Consider the following 21,210-nt stretch of genomic DNA (forward strand, 5'->3'; position numbering starts at 1 on the left):
TTTCATCATCTTCAGCGCAGCTTCCTCCTGAGAAGGAACACTTCTCATGATGTTGTTTCATTCAGGCAACCAGGCCTTGCATTTCTTTGTTGCACTTTGTTTGCATTTTGCACGCATGCCTGCCTTACCCACAGGTAGAGGAACTTCATTAAAATATTCCCAAACTGGGTCTCTTTTACGGCCTGCTGCCATTATAGGCTTTCGCTTCTAGTGAGAGACTGGTAGGTCTCAAGTCAATGAAGGCTACACTCAAAGACCTCAAGATTTCTGGAATATGCTGCTCAAACACTTTCACTTTTGTTTCTACTGCCTGTCCCTCCCTTCTCACATTTATCTCCAGACTTCTTCTCCTTGTCCAGATCTATTCTGCCCCCAACTATCTTCTACTGATTGAACTTTTTGAAACTTTGTACTTTTAGAGAGAGGTAAGGGATTGACTCTGTGTACACAAATTTGCAGAAGGACAAAAGGGTTGAGGTCTGTTATTTCTCACCTCTAGATATTATTTATTTAAAAACATTTTTGCTGTTAACAAGCATGTTATCTCTGGAGACACAAATCCACAGTTTGAGAACTGCAAAACTAAGCATCTCTGATGGTATCTTCTAGACTGAGCACTGAGTCCCATTGGGTAGATAGAAAGATTGAACCTAAATAATCTATACATAAATAATCATAAGATTGGGTCTCTAATCCATGAACTATTGGAACTCATTTACAAAACTTTTCTTAAACATTACATGAATTTATTGTCTCATATTCAAGAATTAGAATTTATAATCCCTATTCCATGATGAGATATCTTTGAGTTATAATGTATCTTAATTAAAACTATCTTTAGATAGTTTTTTTTCTCAAAAAGCATTTTATCAAAAAAATTATATTTAAATTAAAAAAAAAGAGAGAGATATTTAATCATTGATTTTTATCCACCCTGCCCTTTGGGGACCTTTACCAGTCAGCATAAATTAAAGTAGTTTCAGGAACTACTTTAACTAGGACTGGGAGCCACATCCATCCCTAACTGTTCTCAATGTCAGGGAGATGTCTTTGTGCCCAACTCCCCTCTGGTCCTGTGCTGAGCACGGCTTGGGTAGATCTGAAGATTGAACCATAGTGTTCCATTTGATCGTTTTCACCACTGCCTTACTGATCATTTACATTTGGTTATAGACTGCATTTTGTTTGATATTCTAGCTAAGTTAGAGTCAGTCATGAAAACATTTACCAAGTGGTTTTGAAGTATGTCAACTCATTTTTTTTTCTTCTTCAGAATATGTATTAGAGCTTAGGATGTTCATGTTTATGAATGTTGACTGAAAATGTGCTTAGATGATGAGCATCTAAAGATTAATCAAATTGTTTAATTAAACAACGAAGCCAAACTGCTTTTTGAAATGAGAGTATGATAATTCTGTATTTTCAAAGGATAACAACAGTATCGTTCTTGGGAATAAAATATGGAAAATTTGGACTCGGTGAGAACTGTGCAAGAACTCTCCCACTCTTCTATAGAATCTGACATCAGAAGTTCCTCCAATTCTGGCTGTAACTTGAATACTAACAGGTAATGATAATGTATAGCACAAACTGATATATATCTTTTTAAAATAGGAAATATGTATTGGACTACAGCTGTTTTTTTGTCTCTTTCTGTTTGGATGATGCCTCAACTCATTTGAAGTGATGTCGTTTTACTAAAACAAAAGCTTCAGAATTTATTATGTGGCCTTGTTAGCTTCTGCTGGGACAAAAAGAAAGGTGACAAACAAATCCAAAGTGAAATAATACCTCAACTGTTGGTGTGCTTCTTTATTATTTTAAATCTGTAGAGAACGCAGCTGTATTATTAAATCTGTATGTAAACATGTATATAGGCCACTTCTACCTAAATATAATATTGTGAATAATTTGTTCTTTCATATGTTAAATGGAGCTAATATAAGGCCACTGTTACCATAAAATTGTTTATTAAAATAGTAATTGTATTCCGTTACCTATACTTACATTTTATAATGCAGGAGGAAGCATCACAGTTCACATTTATTTATTGTTCTTAAAATGCATCTTCCTTGTCTTTCCTACTTGTCTCTTTCTTCCTTTCAAGATTGAACTTTTTCTTCTTGTTCGCTTTGGGCCTGATTAAAGCCCAATGAAGTCAATGTGACCCTTTCCATTGACTCCAGTGGGATTTGGATTAGGTCCATTCAGTCCGGGATCAGTTATATCAGTGTAGTGTGAGCGACAGTTGTGATCTTGCACAGCCTTTTGTAATACTGATGTGTTTTCTGGCATTGAGAAATGAATAAAGATAATTCAATTCCTTTAGTATACTGTTGCTGTATGAGGAATAGGACTATCTATTGTGATTAATGAGTATTGCTGTTGAAAGTCACAAAATCTCATTTCTTCTGAAGATAGAGAGGTACTTAGAATGAAACTAGACAACCTTTTAGTCTGTCACTCAAACTGCTAACAGTCACCATTTCCAAGCAGGTGAAACAATAAATGTTGAGCCAAGAATGCCAGTCTATATCCAGAGTATTTTATTAAATACAGCTATAAAATAATAGAACATACCTGTTGAATCTTGCCAATTCCTATTCTATTGATAGGTACATCTTTATATAGACAAGAAGGAAAAATGAAAAATTCTGTAATCGTGATGGTCTCATAATATCTATCAATGCAGAAGGAGGCACTGCAGTTCTTTTCTTTTTCTTTACACTTCATAAAAACAAAGAAAATCTATTGTAAGCATCCTGATATGAAATAGGATTCTGCAAGACAACTGTAATGTGCAAAACACAAAAAGGAATACAAAAAGCTGTCCACTTAAGCAGATTGTGCCGGGAAGCTAAATCTGGGCTAGTGAACCTACCAGATAGCTTATCAAGTATAGGATTGTGATCACTAGTTCAGCAAGGACCCCAAGTAGTTAGCCTTCAGATGCAAGTGAGCACATAAGCTTTCTGTGGCATTACCCCACACTTTCACCTCCTGTGAGGGTTAGAATTTCCAAGTAGGAATTAAGGCTAGGACAAAGATTTTTTTGGGACTATACCAGATTCCCAATAGAAAGAGGGGAGGATGCATTTCCCTGGAAAACAGGGATTTGTGATTAAATTGTAGCCCAAAAGTTTATATGTATTACACGCATCTACCACTTATATATACTCATTAGTCTGCACCTAGTCCATTAATCAAGAAGGTAGGGCTAGTTAATCTTCAGGTACAAAGAAATAATATCACATCTCTGAAGTAATCTGTATTGTATATTAGATCCCCCTTTATAGTTGCCGATGGAAACCCTTAGTGAGATTTCACCCCTTTGTGAGTTTTGTAAATCTGTACTTAAATCTGTTAGTACACTAGTTTTCAAACTGGGGTGTGACAAGATTAACAGTGGGGTGCAAGAACATATGCTGTATTAAGTTTAGAATATTTATAGTAACTTGTCTGTTGTAATAAACAGTTGCTGTGAAAACCTGAATTCTTTTTCTATTCAGCCCCCAAAATATGAAAAGAAAATGTGGGCTAAAGCAGTGCTTCTCAAAGTTGGGCCGTCGCTTGTTCAAGGAAAGCCCCTGGCAGTCCGGGCTGGTTTGTTTACCTGCCGTGTCTGCAGGTTCGGCCGATTGCGGCTCCCACTGGCCCCAGTTCACCGCTCCAGGCCAATGGGGGCTGCGGGAAGCGGCGGGGGCTGAGGGATGTGCTGGCTGTCCTTCCCACAGCCCCCATTGGCCTGGAGCGGCAAACTGCGGCCAGTGGGAGCCGCGATCGGCCGAACCTGCGGATGCGGCAGGTAAACAAACCGGCCCAGCCCGCCAGGGGCTTTCCCTGCACAAGCGGCGGACCGGCTTTGAGAAGCAGTGGGCTAAAGGACCAGGTGGTAAACGGGAAGAGATTCTTCCTAACTAGAGCTACTAACATGAAGGTTATATGCCATACATCAGTATGATTTTCTCACAGGAAGTTACATCTCTAGAGCAGTGGTCTCCAAACTTTTTTGATCGCGCACCCAATCAGTAAATTTTTGAGCACGCACCCCCTGCCGTGCCGGCTCTACCAGTTTTGCCAAAGCAAAAAAAAAAGCCGCTCGGACTCCCGCCCAAACTGACGAAGCAGAGGGGGGGAAAAAAGCGCTCCTCCTGCCGCGCACCCCCAAGGATCCTCTTGCGCGCCCCACTTTAGAGACCACTGCTCTAGAGGCACTGCTCTCAAACTTCAGACATCAGCAGTATACAAGGACACTTTTCTGTAAGCTGCTGTCTTCAAAAATTACTAAGGAGTCCTGCTTTAAGGAAAATGTATGATTTATTGAAATCTATGCTGGTGACCAATATTAACTGCAGATTTGTGAGGGGCACACTTTCTCTTTTCTTGGACAGCCATTATGTTAATTTTTAAAAATACTTCTTTCACAGCCCTGGTTGATCTCCCTCCTCTGGACACTCACTAAGCTGCTGTGTTTGGATCCTGACACTGGATCATTTTGTTTTTAATCTCCCTGTGGTTCAGCTCTTTGACTCTGGTCTTTCTGACACTCTGCCTGGGCATAGATTCTGTGTGGTACCCTTTCTGGAAGTGGGATCCCTGGGCCCAGTTTCCCTAGTCCCCAAGACCAGTGCTGAACTCCTTAAGACTCCCCAGTAACTTAAACATGCCCTTTCCCAGAGCTCCACTTTTGTGGGCACTCTGGTTTATAATTTACCCCTTCAGGGATATATTATAGTTGAAGCAAATAGAGACAGATTTTGCAAAAAGATTTCTATAACAATCACTTTTTGCTTTAAATAGCACCAGAGATACACAGATCAAGACAAAACAATACAGATCTACACACCATTACCTGCCCTCATTTCCTTACCACTTGTGTGCATTTTTCAAGATTAGAATCTGTTTCTTTTCAGGGATCCAAATCTCTTCTCTGGGACTTCACTCCTCCAGCTCAGGCTTCTCCTCTGAATCTCCTTTCTGCCCCTGCAGCTGCTTCCTTTAGCTTTGTCTGGTCAGAAACCTGCCCCTTTTGAATCACTCCAAGTTCTCTGTTTTTGTGGTGGTGTGTGTGGTTTTTTTTGTTTTTTTGTTTTTTTTTAACCCCGTGCTCTGACACTTCTGTCTCTTTGTTCCCTTCTGGAGATTTTGCACTCCTTAAAACCCTTCTACTCTCTGCAGACAAGCAGGAGAAAACTGCTTTCACCTCCAATGCAGTCATCCCAGAAAACTGTCTGGTCTTTCACACCTGTCCTACTCAGAGACAGACACTCTGGCACCCTCCCTCTGTCTCCTTAGGACAATAAAGTTCATAGTCATAAGTACTTAAATATGCAAAAAGTTCATAATTTCAAACAATTAATAAATTAGACATAGATTCCCTACGTTGTCACAACATGTTTAAGATGACACTGAATCATTTTATGAATTCTCTAACTTTTTTGAAGGGAAAAATAGTCTTGTGTGATCAGATCAGTCTGTTTTTTAGTGTATTAGATTTCAAAATGAGAATTCAATACCAAAGGCTTTTGTATTACTAGTGTATTATTTTGAGTACTGTTGTTGGACATCATCTGGCACAATAAATAATTCAAATATTTTTCTTCATGTTTCAACAGAAGTAGTCCCTCATCCAATCCGAATGGAGTTTCCAGTTTCTCAGGGAAGACCAGCCGCTCTGTAATTCCTGGCTCTGTTGAAGCGCTGGCCTCCTTTATGCAAGATATACAAAAGAGTGGAAGGACAGACTCAGAAATTTTGAAGAACTATGAGGTATCTGATGTTCAGTTTAATTTTTTAAGTTTTTGTATTAATGTAAAAAGGTTGCAGTATGGAGGACAAGTCTAATGGTGCTATAATTTAGAAATAAGACATGACAATGTGTGTTTTGACATTATTTAGGGAACTGTTTTGACACAAGAGTTAGAATGTAGTACATCCTAGTGTAATCAGATACATTGCTGTGCCTTATTGCAATCCTAGCTTGGCTTTGTATGTCTTAATAGTGCACATATAAAGTACAGACGTAAATGTGTTTGAAATGTAATAGACATTTTTTTTTTAATGTTGCAATAACTTTGAGTCTAATTTTTAAACCTTTAAAAGCACTGAAATTCAACGTAAAATCTTACACCAGGGTAGCTGCACAGTTAGCAGAGTTACTTGTACTGTACGGTACTGTGAAATCAGAATCCGAACCAAAGTCTTAGAAAAGTACTAGTGTGAGTCATTAGTTTTATTTTCAAGAAACTATTAGTGTGTTCGAATTGTGGCATTAGTGTGTGTTGCATTCTTCAACAGGTGTCAGGTCATTTTAGCTCATTCTTGATTAAAATATAAGTATAAAAATAAGATAATGTAAATAAAACCAAACTCACTGGTGCTATTTATAAATTTGTTAGTCACTTAATGTTTTAGAAGTCTTTCACATAATTTTATTAACCTGCATTTGTTTTAGTCTTTTTAAAATCTGTAATAATGTTATTGACATTGTAGTAGCACTTCGTAGCGGTGGAAATGTCTTGAAATATTATTAATGTTTTACAAAAAAGTAGCTTCATTGCAAATCCAATACTTTTTCAGAGTTTCATGACTTGACTTTTTAACATAAATTCCCCCAAACCACTAGGCAGAAGTGAATAAGAGATAGTAGGTAGAGTGGGATATACTGTGAAGGGCTTTGAAAGGGCTTTTGCTGGTATGAACCTTAGACAAATATTACTCTGACTGGAACCGACCCCCTCATCGAATTAAGGGGACTCGGGATTTTTGGACTGCATACATAATGTATGTTTGCTGTTTGGAACATACCCTGAAAACCATTGATGCTCCTATTGTCTTGTTATGTGAAAGACCATGAGAATTGAACCAGTACAGCATTTTTATGGCAGGACTCTGCAAGACGTGTTGGAGTGGTGCTGCCGAGATGATTATTAATGGCTATAATTGTCTATGGTCATCCCCTAGTGGTGAGGGTGTCGGCTATGTGAGTCTTGACAGTGTTGCCTTGACCTAGTCAAGGAACACTCAAAAAATCCCTCAGAAGCTGGTCTCCCATCTCCATATGTATCATGGTGGCAAGATTTTCTCATAGATATGGCAACATCAACATCATTGCTGCTTACGCACCTGCTAACCTTGATGATGAGGAAGACAAGGAACTATATGCACCAACCATGTATGATGTCATCAGCAGAGTATCTGTTCATGACATTTTCATTGTGTTATGTGATGCCAATGCTACGCTGGGAGCCAATGCTAGAACAGCTTTGCCGGAAAGCATTGGGCATTTATTTTTGGATGCGACCATGAATGATAACGGTGAGTGATTGCTCAACCGGACTCCATATTTCTGACACCGATTTCCAACAGAAGAACATACATGCCTGGACTTGGTACTTGAATGATGGACGAATCCACAAAGTACTAGATCATTCTCGTATCCAAACAGAGGAGAATCTGTATACATCTCTGTTGGGTGATCGGCAATATTGACTGCAGGTTGCCTGTGGCCATGGTGAAACCGAAGTTGACGGCAACTCAAACCAATCCTTCCATTAGTCATTTAGACTGACTGACTGATGTTGCTGTCAAAATGAAATACCAGACTGAAATCTGCAAATGATTTGACACTCTAATCCAGGGGTGGGCAAACTTTTTGGTTCGAGGGCCACATTTGGGTATGGAAATTGTATGTCGGGCCATGAATGCTCACAAAATTGGGGGCTGGGGTGCAGGAAAGCAGGAGGACTCTGGCTGGGGGTGCGGGCTCTGGGGTGGGGCTGGGGATGAGGGGTTGGGGGTGCAGGAGGGTGCTCTGGGCTGGGACTGAAGAGTTTGGAGGGTGGGAGGGGGATCAGGGCAGGGGGTTGGAGTGCGGGAATGGGTCAGGGGAGCAGGCTCCGGGTGGCACTTACCTCAAGCAGCTCCAGAAACAGCGGCATGTCCCCCCTCTGGTTCCTACACAGAGGCGCAGCCAGGCGCCTCTGCGTGCTGCCCTGTCTGCAGGCACCGCCTCTGCAGCTTCCATTGGCTGTGGTTCCTGGCCAGTGGGAGTGGCGGGGGCAGCGTGTGGAGCCCCCTGGCTCTCCCTACGTGTAGGAGCCAGAGGGGGGGGACATGCCGTTGCTTCCAGGAGCCGTGCAGATTGGGGCAAGCCCTCAACCCTGCTCCTCAGCTGGAGCGCTGCAGCGGGGCAAGCCCCAGACTCCACTCCATGGTGGGAGCTCGAGGGCCGGATTAAAATGCCTGGAGGGCCAGATGCGGCCCCCGGGCCATAGTTTGCCCACCTCTGCTCTAATCCTTGCATATGAAAACTTTTAACATGAGGAAATCAACAATTTGTGGGACTGTTTCCAGCCTTCTATTATGGATGCCCCAAAAAGTGCTGGGGAAAAGTTGCACCAGCCCTAAACATTAATGAATCAGTCAACAGAGCCCGGACATCATAGGAAAACAACATGTGGCTCACTTAAATGGGAAGTATCAAGAATACTGATGGCTCAGTGCCTTGCATAACACAACTTTAAAGCAGGACCATGAAATGTTTTGGGGAAATAAGGCTCAATTGATGGAAGCGTCATTGGCCGGAAATGATTATGGCTTGTCTGTAAAGAACTGTGCACCTTAAAAGCTGGTCTACAGAACAAATCCTCGCCCGTGAAAGATGGACACAATAACATACTGCACATGAAGGCAGAATGTCTGAGTGGATGGAAAGAACACTTTCAGGAGCTTCTGAACCACCCCATCAGAGCTGCTGATGTGCAGCTCCAGGAGGATGCAGAGAGTCCAGTAACCGCCCCTCCATGTAGAGGATGTTACTATCGAGGAGGTTTGAAGTGCAGCCTATAAGCCCAAGAATTGCGGTGCTGCTGATATTTGTGGTATTGCTGATCAAGCACGGTTGGGATTCTGTCTTGGAGTGGCTGACACATATTATCAATCAACTATGGATTCATGCGAAACTACCCGATGACTGGGACCGTGGAATTATTTTGGAAAGGGAAAGGTGATTGTCTGGTGTTTTCAATTCACCGTGGCATCACTTTGTGTTCCATTCCAAGCAAATTCATGTTCATGCTGGTTCTTCTTGAGCACGTTAAGCCCACTATAAGGAATCTATGACCTCTATAGCAAGCGAGGTTTATGCCTGGCTGATTACCACAGAACAGATTTTTACCATTAGACAAATGATTAAAAAAGCCCAAGAGTTTTGGTGTGGGAAGGATGACATGTATACAGCTTTTATTAATATAAAAGCTGCTTTTGACTCTCTGGGCATTGCTCCCTTTGGCTCTGCTTGCAAGATGCTGGTGTGCGTGGCAAATTCTGCATCCTTCTCAGAGATATGCACTGCCAAAATGAAAGCTGTTTGCTTAGGTACAGGTGTGTCCAACTGGTTTGAGTACCACAGAGGCATCTCTTAAGGGTGCATGGCTGTCCCTGATCTGTTCAATGCTGCTGTTGACTGACTGGAGGCCATCAACTAGCTGCATACAGGGGGTGGTACTGCGTGACTTTGGCATAATAGACCTGGAATATGCAGATGACATGGCTGTACTTGCATTCTCATGAATTAATCTCATCAGTGCCCTGAATGTATTTACAAAAGATGCAAGTAAGCTTGGTCTTCTAGTCCAATTAGAAGAAGACCAAAATGATGTAAGTGGTTGATATATCTCTACCCCACCCCGTCATAATCAATGGACAAGAAGTTGAATTCATCAACTCATTTGAGTATCTTGGTTCTGTTGTCACCAAGGAGGGAGGTTGCCTTACTGATCTGAAACATCCAATTGGCAAGGGTATGGGTATTATGAACGCTCTTTGGAAGCCTCTGTTGCATCAATGGGACTAAGATGTGTATCTATAAAGCAGCAGTGGCTTCTGTCCGACTCTGTAGCGGACCAGGTTTTAGAGACGCAAATGTGTCAGCTGGATGTTTTTGACATGAAACCAATGAGGTATTGATGGCATGTGGTGGATTCATCACATTATGAATGAGGCTGTCAGGTGTTGGACTAACCAGTCTCCAGTGTCTTCCCAAGTGACTCAACACTGGCTCAAATGGTTTGGCCATGTCCTCCGTATGCTGCAGCCCACACCAGCCCGCCAGCTTTATGCATTTAATCCAACAAAAGCTGGATGGAGAAGACCTTGAGGCTGGCCTTGCACACACTGGAGGGATGTCATGGCTTCCGACCTTGCTTTCCTCAGCCTTAATATAAAGCAGGCTGCAACCTTGGCAGGAGAGTGGGCTCTCTGGAAATGCATGATACGAAGTGTGCACTCTACAGTCCATGAGCAGGAGAATGAATACATAAATAAGTAAATACCTTGAAAGTGAAGACAAGCGGCTTATGTTTGATGTGATAGAGAAGGGGGAGCCAGTGGAGAGATGTAAAGAGAGAAGTAATATGGTCTAATTTTGTAGAGAAAATTTTTCCTCCTTTATTTTTTAAATAAAACGTAGATATGCATACATTAACTAGAAGTGTCTTTTTTTATTTTTCTCTGTGTGTTTGCTTTATGAGTGTCACTCCTTTTTCTTGGCTGTCGTTGTTTCTCTAGCCGCTATTATTGTTTATTATTTGTATTACAGTTATAGGTAGGGGCCTCAACTGAGACTGGGGTCCCGTTGTGCTGCTAGAGTAAAAGGAATAAGGAAGCAATATGATTTTTAATTATTTCATTTTATGGTTTAATAGACTAGGTGGATACAGTTATTCAAACTGGTGGAGAAACAGTGTCAAGAGCAGATAGTTGTCCAGCAAGAGCAGTTCCATCACCAAATCCAAGTAAGCAATTATTTGTTTATGCAGCAGTTTTAGGCTGACTGCTTTTTAACGTTTTGATCTATTTTTGTATATTTACAAAACAATACAGCACTGTATCATCCACTGCTGTTGTATTTGTTCTGTAAATACATGTAGGGCCTGATCGTCCTTTCATATGTGCAAATTTAGTCAATGGGCGTTGCATGTTTGCATATTGTGGGAAAATTGGACCTCTGATATTTAATATACATGTCTGCAGTACCTTATCACCTGGCTGTTTAATAGTGTATATTTTTAGAAATGGAAAAACAAAGCGGGTGTTTTTATTCAAATTGTTCTTTTTCATAAACATGTATTTTGACCAAATATACAACAAATGAGATTTTTAGAGATAATTACCATTATATGGAATACATATTTTTCTAATTTTAAAATATTATTTGCTCTATTTCAGAAAACATAATCTGAAACATGATTGTCTTAGTTATATGGAGTTTTGCACATAGTACAACATTCATTGTAATATTGTAACAGCTATTTTACCCTTAACTTGGAGAACCTCACTTTCTAACAAAGAAAAAATGATTCAAGATGTTAAGATCTTGTTGTCAAGATTCAAATTCTCCCTCATTCTTGTTTCACAATAAAATCAGACTAGAAGAAAATGTATGTGTGCACATACAAGAGAGAATATTTTAATATACATATACAGTATTTAATATCTTCATTTTGATTGCTGTTTTTTCCCTTTCCTGATGCCCTCTACACTAGTAGTAAGCAACAGTTCCTGAATTGATAAAATTAACAAGAGGTACTGTCCTTTTCTTCTATCCTATCTCCTATTACCCCCCTATTTTTTTAAATATTTTTTGTCTGAACATTTTTGTTCCACCCATGTCCTGTACTCTTGTATTTCCTTCTTCATTTTGTAGATTTTAATTATAGTTGTTGTTGCTCTTGCTAGCCTTGACTAGTACACTATGTTGGCTTTACCTGCCTTGCTTTTACCGATAGGAGGGCCTACCTCTGCAAGAGCTAACTCTGCACTTTGTGATATTAGCAGAGACTAGCTGCATGAATGGCCACACTGTTCAATATACAACCAATGGCCCTAATGCTTTTCTCAATTACTCCAGTATAGATTAGGAGTAACTCAATTAAATCCATCACAAAGTAAATGGAGTTACTCAAGATTTATACTGATTAACTGAGAACAGATTTTAGCCCAGCGAATCAGTGGAAAAAATATGGGGAGAAAACACATATTTAATAAGGAGACAAAACTTGTAGCGTAGCAAGAAGCTTCTTTGATATTTAGTACCACTCGGAGATATTTGATTTGCTGTGCTGTCAGTGACATTTTAACTCAAGGGACAAAGATCCTGAGTTTGGGTAGGAATCACTACAGGGCAGATCCTCAGCTGGTTTGTCATAAATTGTCATAGCTCCGTTACACCAACTCTGAATCTGCCCCAGTGTCTTTCAGATAGTTTGACCCACTCCCATCCTGATATATGAAATTCTTTGAAAAGGTACCTAAAATACATGTTTCCTATAGGTCTGAACATTTCCAAAAGATAATTCAACATCTAGATATTATGTAATATTTTCTATTGCTTTGGACCTTGTGGAGTCATTTACAGCTGTGCAAAGTGGGTGTAAAATGCTGCCCAGTCAGAATAGTGTTTTACACACTTTCCACAGATCTAAATACCTACACACGGTGAAAGGCAATGGAGAATCTGACCCATTTATGTCTAGTTCCTCCCCACCCACAAAAAGAAAATGAAAACAGAAAATGTTGTTGGTCTTGTGATCCAAATCACCAGTGGCCAAGGAAATTTTAATTTAGGACAGGAACTCCATCCTTGAATCTTTGTGGACAATGAGGGAGAGAAAAAGACTGAGTTGAAACCCGCAATAGTTCATTTTTATCACAAGTTAATTAAAGCTAGTGGGCCTGATCCTGAGAGGTGCATTACACCTGCAACTCCCACTGAAATCAGTGGGTTTTGCTGGTGCTCACTTTCTCTTGGAATCAGGGCTTGTTCTTCTTTTTCAGATTTTTGGACCGAAAGGTTTTTGTTTAATATTTTAATTTGTGCTCTCCAGTTGGTATTCATATATAATTGACGTGATGTGGCTTTGGGGAGAAACATTAAAGGAGATTTGACTCCTGTGCACAGAAAACTTATTAAAGTGTATGGGAGTTTAATACGTTACATTTCTGGAAAACAGCTATAGACCCTGATCTTGCAATGCATGCATGGAGGACCCCGTGTACATATAGAGCTTCACTGACTTCAGTGGGGATACAGGTTACAGTTCTAGTGCAGCTCATTGCAGGATCATGGCCATAGGTACCAACACAGAACTTGATAAAAACGTTTGGTTACTCTTTGGAACTGTTCCAGTACATCAGCAATGATAAAACACTTTTTAAATGGTGTATTATTTACCGGTATACTGAAACGGCTCTTTTGGAGACAATCCAGACTGAAAATTAAATGTTTGAATTCATACTCTTTTAATTCTAACAAATCTATATGGATAATCTAGTTAGTGTGGATATTTATGACAGAATGTTGTACAACCATAAGGCAAACACACAAAAAGTAAACCTCTGTGTCAAAATGAACTGCATAATGTAAACTTATTACCCAAAAGGGATATTTTAAAACAAAGAGTTCTTAGAAAATAATCTTACAGAGGTACGTTATTCCTATTACAGTTAAAGCTGAATTATAGTTTCCACTTCCATTAAAGCTCTCCCTCTATTGTCAGAAATGTATAACTTGGATATAAATTTCCTTTAGACCTAAATTTAGGAAACATGTTCTTTGCCCTGAGACAAATTGTTTGCCTATTTTAAAGGATGTGATTAAACAATTTATAACTCTGTATGTAGCTGATACATCACAATAATTCTGAAGGCATATTGGATACACACGTGCATGTTTTTAAATTTATAAGTGATTGCTCAGGATAGTCATTCACTGCTTAAGACTAAGATTTTTTTTTTAAACACACATTTTACTGTTATAGATAACACACATGTTTTTATTTTATGCATGATATATCTATACATTGAAAAGCCTTAACCAGGAATTAGTTCAGATAAGTTCACTAATTCCTAACAATGAAAGTTAATGTAAGATGCATCAAAATACTAATGGGATTTGTGGCACAATTGTATGGTAAAAGCATTTTATCTATTCATCTTTTCTTTTTTTAGTGTATACAGAATGAGATAAGACACTTAGTGAAGTTGCAGAACAGTAATGCTTCATGGGATTCCTTCAACAGCAAAAGTTCTCCTGCTAAACAAGCAAACAATTTCTCTTCACTAGAAAGTCAAATGGGGTTTTGTTCTGAAACCTTTGAAGAAACTGGGTGCATTGTCAATGAACTTAAATCTAATGAAGCTGAAAGTCAGCCAAAAGCATCTCCTGAGCATCCAGAGTGTTGTGTAAATAGGATTTCAATGAGCAGTGGGTATGGTACCCTTTCTGCATCAGAACTGAATCCTAGGAAATCTAAAGACATTAAGTGCATGGGGTATCCAGAGAAGATTTCAAAAGGACAAGGTGATGCACCTGTGATGAAGAAGGATTCAATTGCAGCCAGTGTACAAACTAAAAGAGAATTTATACAAAAAACTGAGAACTATTGTCCATCACTAAAAGATGGTAGTTTAGTTTTTCCTGCTGAATTTGAACATGAGGTTACTGAAGGTCATTGTGGAAAAAAAACCTGGTAAGTGACAGACTTTCCAATTAGTAAATTTAGTACAGTGTGGCGCCAGTCCTGCAAACACACGAGTAACTTTATGCACACAAGTAATCCCATTGAATTTAATGAGACTACTGGCATGCATAAGTGCCCTGTGCTGTTTGGCATATGGTCAAGTTCATTTATCCCAGCTTTTTATGTATGATATTTGAAATGTTTGTCTGATATGGGGGGACAAATGCAGTGATATATTTCTAATTACAAAAATGAGCTAAAAACACATAGTTGATATGCAGCGTTTTCATTTATAGATTGCAAATTTCATATGTTTATGTGTTGAATGTCTGCCTGTATGTGATTAGTATGCTGCTAGCTTGTGCAGTGGCAGCCTACTCATCATTTCCTGTGTGCATGCATTGTAGTATAGGTTGGACTATCGTGAACCACAAAAAACAAAATTTGTTGTTGTTTTGGTTTTTTTTTTTTTTTTTTTTTTTTTTGCTGTACCCAGCAGAATGCAAGTTCAAAGGGTAAGAAGAACTTTTCATCATTGATAAACTGAAATGAATGTCAAAATGTTTAAATTAACTTGGCTGGTTGACAGCATATAATACCATATATGGCTGACCCTTCCCTTTCAGTGAGGTGGAAATGGGAATCTGTGATTTCTGCTCCATATTTATATCCTCTGGGTGTGGGTGTGTTTCTTTCATTGGGGTAGATTCTGATAACCTTGTTCATTGATGAATAGTATCTTAGCTCCATGAGTTGTCCTATTGAAGTCAGTGAGGCTCTCAAAGAGTACTACTCATCATGAGTAAAGGTATCAGTCTCTCTCTCTCTGTATAACTTTTCTTTCTGTATCTCTGTTTGCATCTCTCCTACTGTTACAGAATTACTTGGATTGGAAGGGACCCCTAATAGTAGGCTATGTGGCCATGCCCCTGCTTAATTTTGTAATTGAGTCTGAAACACTTTACTTATTGAACTAGCTAGGATTCCATAGTTCTGTTCAATTTCACCCTATAGCCAGTGTGCCACTGTTAATGTAATTCTGTGAATTAACATAGCACTCACTTGGTTGATTGTAATCCACTGTGTGGTTACTTGAACGGACCAGGAAACATGGTGTTTGTCTAAGTATGTGTAGTGCCTCTGTTATACATAAGTTTTCTGTTGTGATTTGTTAAAATATAGAAAGTTTGATTCTAGACTTACGGGGCCAATAACTTTCCTTATCAGTGCTTTTGCTGGAAGTCAAAACACAGAAAAGCAAATTGGTATCAGTTATTTCTCACTCTTTCTCAAGAATGCACATGGACAATGAAACTTTGATATCTGTGTTTCACATTGAATGGTTTAGCAAGAAATGAATTGCAACAGAAATTATTTTTACGTTACTATAAAGGGAATAGCTGTTGTGTGTTTTTTTTTAATTCTTCTTTCCATGTAGTAAATATCTAACATCATGGGCACAAAAGCTGAAACAAAACCAACCGAAAAGAACAAATATGGAAGAAGAAGGGTACATGAACTCTGTGCAAGGAAATGAGCAAGCAAAAAAATTAACATTGGAGAATGTAAGTGATATACTATTTCTGCCTAGGATGTTTCTACATGGCTGTTCAATTAAAGCTTTAACTATGAGTTACTTTTTACAATATGTACTTTTTGTATATGATCTTGTACTTTGCAACTGTTTGTGTTGTATTACATCCAAAAAATCTCGCTACAAAATATAGGGCCTAATGTGAGGTGAAGTCCTACAGAGTTGAGGGCACTTAGCGTCTCCTAGGAGACACTGCGCATCCTTTCCAGATTGGGCCCTTAAGCAGCTGGGAACCACTGACCATTTTTATTGGCCTTTTATAATAAAACTCCTGGCAGTTTTTCTTTTTTCAAGCATTAGTTGATGCAAGCTCAAGGAACTTTGTCCATCCCCATATATGGCTTCACTAAAAAAACTGCCCCATGAATCCAGTTACACTATAGGGTGCTAAAACACACACAATCAACCCTACCTATGAGAGAAGTTTGGGACACTGGACTGGATGTTCAAAATCACTTATGGTAATATACATAGTTATGGCCATGGTATTTATGCTTTTTGTGCTGTAGCTCTAAAATTATAATGTTGCCTTTTCTTTTAATGTTCATTATACTGTCTGTCCAGAATACATTCACTCTTGTGTTGCCTTCCATATGTCTTTGAATAAAAGTGCCAGCTGGCACGATGTTTTTAACTTTAAAGGAGCAATATGCAGTATAATAATTTACATACTAATCTCAGAATCTGGTCAGACATCTAACTATGAAGCTTTAGAACGATGGTAATTGTACTAATCATTGTCAGACACCTCTCTCCTGACACCATCTTAAGGAAGAAATTCCTACATAGCTGTTTAATGACTCCACCTGCCAGGAAGTAGCAGCCTTAAGGATTGCTTTTCACCTAACTTTATAAGGTGCTGCCTATTCACTTTCCTTTTAGTCTCTTTGCTGCTCTAGAAGCGCTCAGTTGAGACCTCTTCTTCATTTTTCATTGTCATGCCTCTGAAGAGCAGAAGACAGAAATTTAAAAAGTGATGTTAAGAAAGAAGAAAAAAATTTGGGGGGGGGAGGGAAGGGAGAGAATATGTGATGCAATGATTTGGGAAGGTTTTTCTGCTTTGTTTTGGTTTTTGTTCCTACTTTCCCATTTAGCAAATCCTCCCCTTTTTCAGTCTTGAGCTATACTGAGCTTTTCACTTCTGCCAAGCAGCATAGTTATTGAGCAACAATAGCTTCCTGCATTTGGGGCTGAGCATCATCAGTATGCCAAAAGGGGCGGGGGGGGGGGATCCTAGTTGATTGGAATGTCGTCAGACCCATGTATGCTCTTGAGTAAACTTGAATGTACTGCAGGATAGTATTTTTGTCTTGATTAGGTGTTTCTTCACTCTTTTCCCCAGCTCTGCTTAGCAGCCCTTCTTGAGGTGTACTTCCCACTCTCTAGTCCTTTGTGGGTTAGTGCTTTTTCCTGGGGGGGGAAACCAAACAAACCCCACATATATAGCTTCTGACTCTTTCCATACTTTTCAGATGGTATTGGAGGGAGCTTAGCTAGTCTTTCAATCTTTCTGTTGGGCACCCTGAATGTAAAATCCAGTTTTGTGTGTTCTGCAGGGGGAGGAGGGGTAATGGATTGTGTGAGGTAATTCTTAGAAAGTACAAAACTTTAAGTTGCAGCCATTAGGGATTTTTCCCAATAAGAAATCTCCTGGAATCACTTGCAAATGATTGGATATCTGCAATGTAACAACTTTGTTTTATGCCAATGTGTACAGGTTATTAAGGAAAGTAATATACTGCATGTATACAGGACAGGTTTTCAGAAAACAACTTTATATAGGTATCAAATGTATTGAAATTTAGGTAAAATAGCATGTCTGTAGTCTTCTATGAAAAATACAAAGTTTGACTCCTTTACAAGAAAATATCTTTGAGTTACTAGAGTGCAAGTTCAGCATTTCCGAAGAACAGCACAGGAATTGTCAATCTAGTCTAGTATCCTGTCTCTGACAGTGGCCAGTACCAGTTGTTTCAGCAGAAAACTCTGCAGGTGGGATGGTGCTCTTAAGTATGATGCTTTATTTACCTTCCAAAACTCTTAATTTTTTAATATTAAAGGTGGGTTTGTAAATTATAAACTCTGTCTGTTGATTTCTGACTCCCATCTTGAATTTGACCCCAAAAAGTTTTAGTTTATCAATGTACTACATCAAAGGTCTTGCAGAGATGGTCTTCAGTGAGAGTTGCAGTACTTGGCACCTCTATGGATGAAGTCCCTAGTCATATCCTAGTCGTATTCTGTTTTAGCAGTGTTTCTTCGTTACAAAAGCTGTTTTCATTCACTGAATGTAAAACAATTTTTGAAGTTTCCCCTAAGGAGTTTTGAAATTCCCAAAGCTTGCTCTGTTTGATTCCAGGCTTTTAAGTAGGGTCAGAAAGCTTTAAGCACTCTGCTGTGTTGTTGGCTTTAAAGATGATGCAATTAAATTTGAAATAATCTAGAATACATTACCAATGCACAAAAAAGGTCATTTTACTAGCGTTTTGACAACTTGAGGGGTTGAGATGATGAAAGCTTCAATAAAACACGTTTGGGTAGAGCCATACCGGTTCATGTGCCATATTTTCATGTACCTTCTTAAAAGTTGGGACTACTTTTTTTCTATGGATGTTTATTTTTGTCAGAGTGCTGCAGGTAGCTGTTTTTAAGCCAAGACCTCAACCTCGTTTAACTACTCTGTACATCAGCTTAGTGAAAGGCATGTCTTCCTTTGATTAGGGAAGAGGAGAGAGTTATGACAAAATTAAAATTGAAATTATTTGCTGTAGTCTTCTCCATATTACTTCCAACCTCTTTTGAGGTTTTGGGTCACTTTGTATTTTGTTGGGGTGGTTGATTAGATAGTTTTGACTGATGACAAAGGGTGTATTATAAGGCTAAGATGATAGAGAGTATTTACCTCCTGATTCCTGGTAGGTGGAGTCATAACAGCTGAATGTAAGAAATTCCAGTCTTAGGATGAGGAGAGAGAATAACACATTTATTGGTAAGTAAGTCGTCTCTATAATTGCACCTTTTATGGAGCAAAAGTTCAGATGACTGTCATGCTGACAATGGGAGAGTTCTTAGTTTTGTGAAATTTCACAAAACCACATTCAACTAAATGTATCACACTTGAACGAAATAGAAAAGTGGGTTCCCAAATGTGTGTATGGGTGTTTTTTGTTTTTGTTTTTTAACAAATATAGTATGCTGTGTTTGTTGGCTGCAGCTCATTGAACACAATGTCAGGGCCTCAATATCAATTCAGTTGAATGGATATGAATCATGTTATTAAACTAAATTTTTAATTCAATGTTTATTTAACAAAAAATGTTTTAATGCAATTTTTTGAACTGGTGGAACCTTTATTCCTTCTTTTCTGCTTTTTTATTTTATAGTCCATAAACCATATTCTTTTCCCTTTGGAATTTTAGACTAGTGTTACTGCTGCTGCTTCACCGTCTTACACTTTTTACCTCAGCCAACCAAATGAAAGTCCAAATTCCTTAGCATCTGAAGCTTCAGGTATAGTTAATTACTAGTTTATTACTAGTAAAGCCCGACATTCCATTCTTTTTTCTTTTGGATTCTCAATATTTAGAATTCAGTGCTGTAACAGTTACCACTTCTGTTATTTATTTGCTATAGGAAATTTGTTTCTAGCATTGGCAGGCTGTTGAGCCTTTTTAAAATCACATAATTCTGATTATCAACTTGCTATTTTCCCACTTCAAACCCTTGCTGACTTTTGCAGCCAATATCTCACTACAGCTCGAGTTAGGCTGTAAATCAAAGGATCTAAGGCAATATTTCAAAACCTACTAGGACTAAAATCACTATGACGGATTAGTAAACATTTTCAATTGTCAATCCTGGTCCAGTGATCCGAGGGGGTATGGAAACTTGGAAGCACCACTGCTGTAAGCCTAAAACGTGTTTCCATATTCCTTCCCCAAATATGTGAGCAGACTCCACAGACCTGTTTTTGTCTGTCAGACCCAAACAATCAACTCACATATTTTGATCAGAATATAATGCAGATACATTTTAGGAACAAGACCAAGTACAGAAGTACATTTATGCAAATTTACTACACCCATTCACAACCCACTGAGACAGAACTGTGAATTTAAGGCAGCAACTTGGACTCAGGGCTGTTTGTTTATCCCATTGATGCTGGGTCTTTTGGAGGATTTATTAGCTTACTCCAGAGTGCTGATCCAAACCAAGGAGTAGGCAATTCAGAGTTATGTCTAGGGCTAGATTCTCAGCTCTAGCGAACATTCTCATAGCTCCATTGACTTAAATAGGTCTATGACAACGTATGCTAGTGGAGGATCTGTCCCCTAGAGTCCAAGGAGTAAGCCCAAATATTTTCACTAATTTATTGGCACTGTTTCTGGAGTGGTATAGTGTAATACTAGTATACATTTGTTAAAACCTCTTGATACAAAACATCAGTTGCTGCTGCCAAAGATTTGAAGTAAGATACTTAAGTAGACACTAGTATTTAATACAGTGGCTATGTTGGCTATGAAAATAACAGCTACATAACTGACTTAACTATTTTTGTTATGCAGAAGTGAACTTTAAAATTGTGATATCTTTTATTTTTGCTTCTTAGGACTTACATACTGGAAACTAGATGAAAAGGAAATGTATCACTCTTTGCCTGAAAATGTCAGAAATGAATTTTCTAGTATTTTTGCCACAAAAGTGTCATCTGATCAGGTACTTTTTTGTTCTTGCTTTGAAAATCCTGTAATTGTTCATTGTTTCCCATTTGCTCTTTACAGTCTGCAAAGGAGTCAGTCTCTACAGTCTGCCTGCTATATGGGCTCTCTAATTTCTTTTGTGATCCTGTGGCTGTTGAGGTCATAGAGGTGCTCAAGCTACCAATAGCAGCCCCCTAATTTAAAGAGAAGGGGCTAGAGGCTAGCATGTTTAATGAAGGAGACGGAACTCTGGATCTTCTCCCTTTCCCACTCTTAATAAGACAGCAACAGAATCTGTTGACCTTCTAGAGTATGTCTACACTGCAGCTTGGTGCATGGCTCCCACCCTGGATAGATAGACATGGGCTATCTCTACTTGAGCTAGCAGTATAAA

The 21,210-nt window shown here is 39.0% G+C and overlaps 1 protein-coding gene across 5 annotated transcripts in view; it reads left to right on the plus strand.

Annotated features, from left to right (window-relative positions):
- Window positions 1–21,210, plus strand: part of MPHOSPH9 (M-phase phosphoprotein 9) — a 47,436-nt gene that overhangs the window by 4,920 nt on the left and 21,306 nt on the right. For 2 of the 5 annotated variants that reach the window (XM_065568708.1, XM_065568710.1), the window contains 8 exons: window positions 1,429–1,567; window positions 5,616–5,769; window positions 10,707–10,796; window positions 11,547–11,586; window positions 14,011–14,531; window positions 15,961–16,087; window positions 19,536–19,626; window positions 20,726–20,832. In XM_065568708.1, the coding sequence (XP_065424780.1) occupies window positions 14,134–14,531; window positions 15,961–16,087; window positions 19,536–19,626; window positions 20,726–20,832 (723 nt within the window). In that variant the 5' untranslated portion in view covers window positions 1,429–1,567; window positions 5,616–5,769; window positions 10,707–10,796; window positions 11,547–11,586; window positions 14,011–14,133. The remainder of the gene's footprint in view (window positions 1–1,428; window positions 1,568–5,615; window positions 5,770–10,706; window positions 10,797–11,546; window positions 11,587–14,010; window positions 14,532–15,960; window positions 16,088–19,535; window positions 19,627–20,725; window positions 20,833–21,210) is intronic. The other 3 variants (XM_008163511.4, XM_024101394.3, XM_065568709.1) reach the window with 2 other exon arrangements.

The sequence above is a fragment of the Chrysemys picta genome, chromosome 15 (genome assembly GCF_011386835.1).
Source record: "Chrysemys picta bellii isolate R12L10 chromosome 15, ASM1138683v2, whole genome shotgun sequence".
Taxonomy (NCBI): Eukaryota; Metazoa; Chordata; order Testudines; family Emydidae; genus Chrysemys; species Chrysemys picta.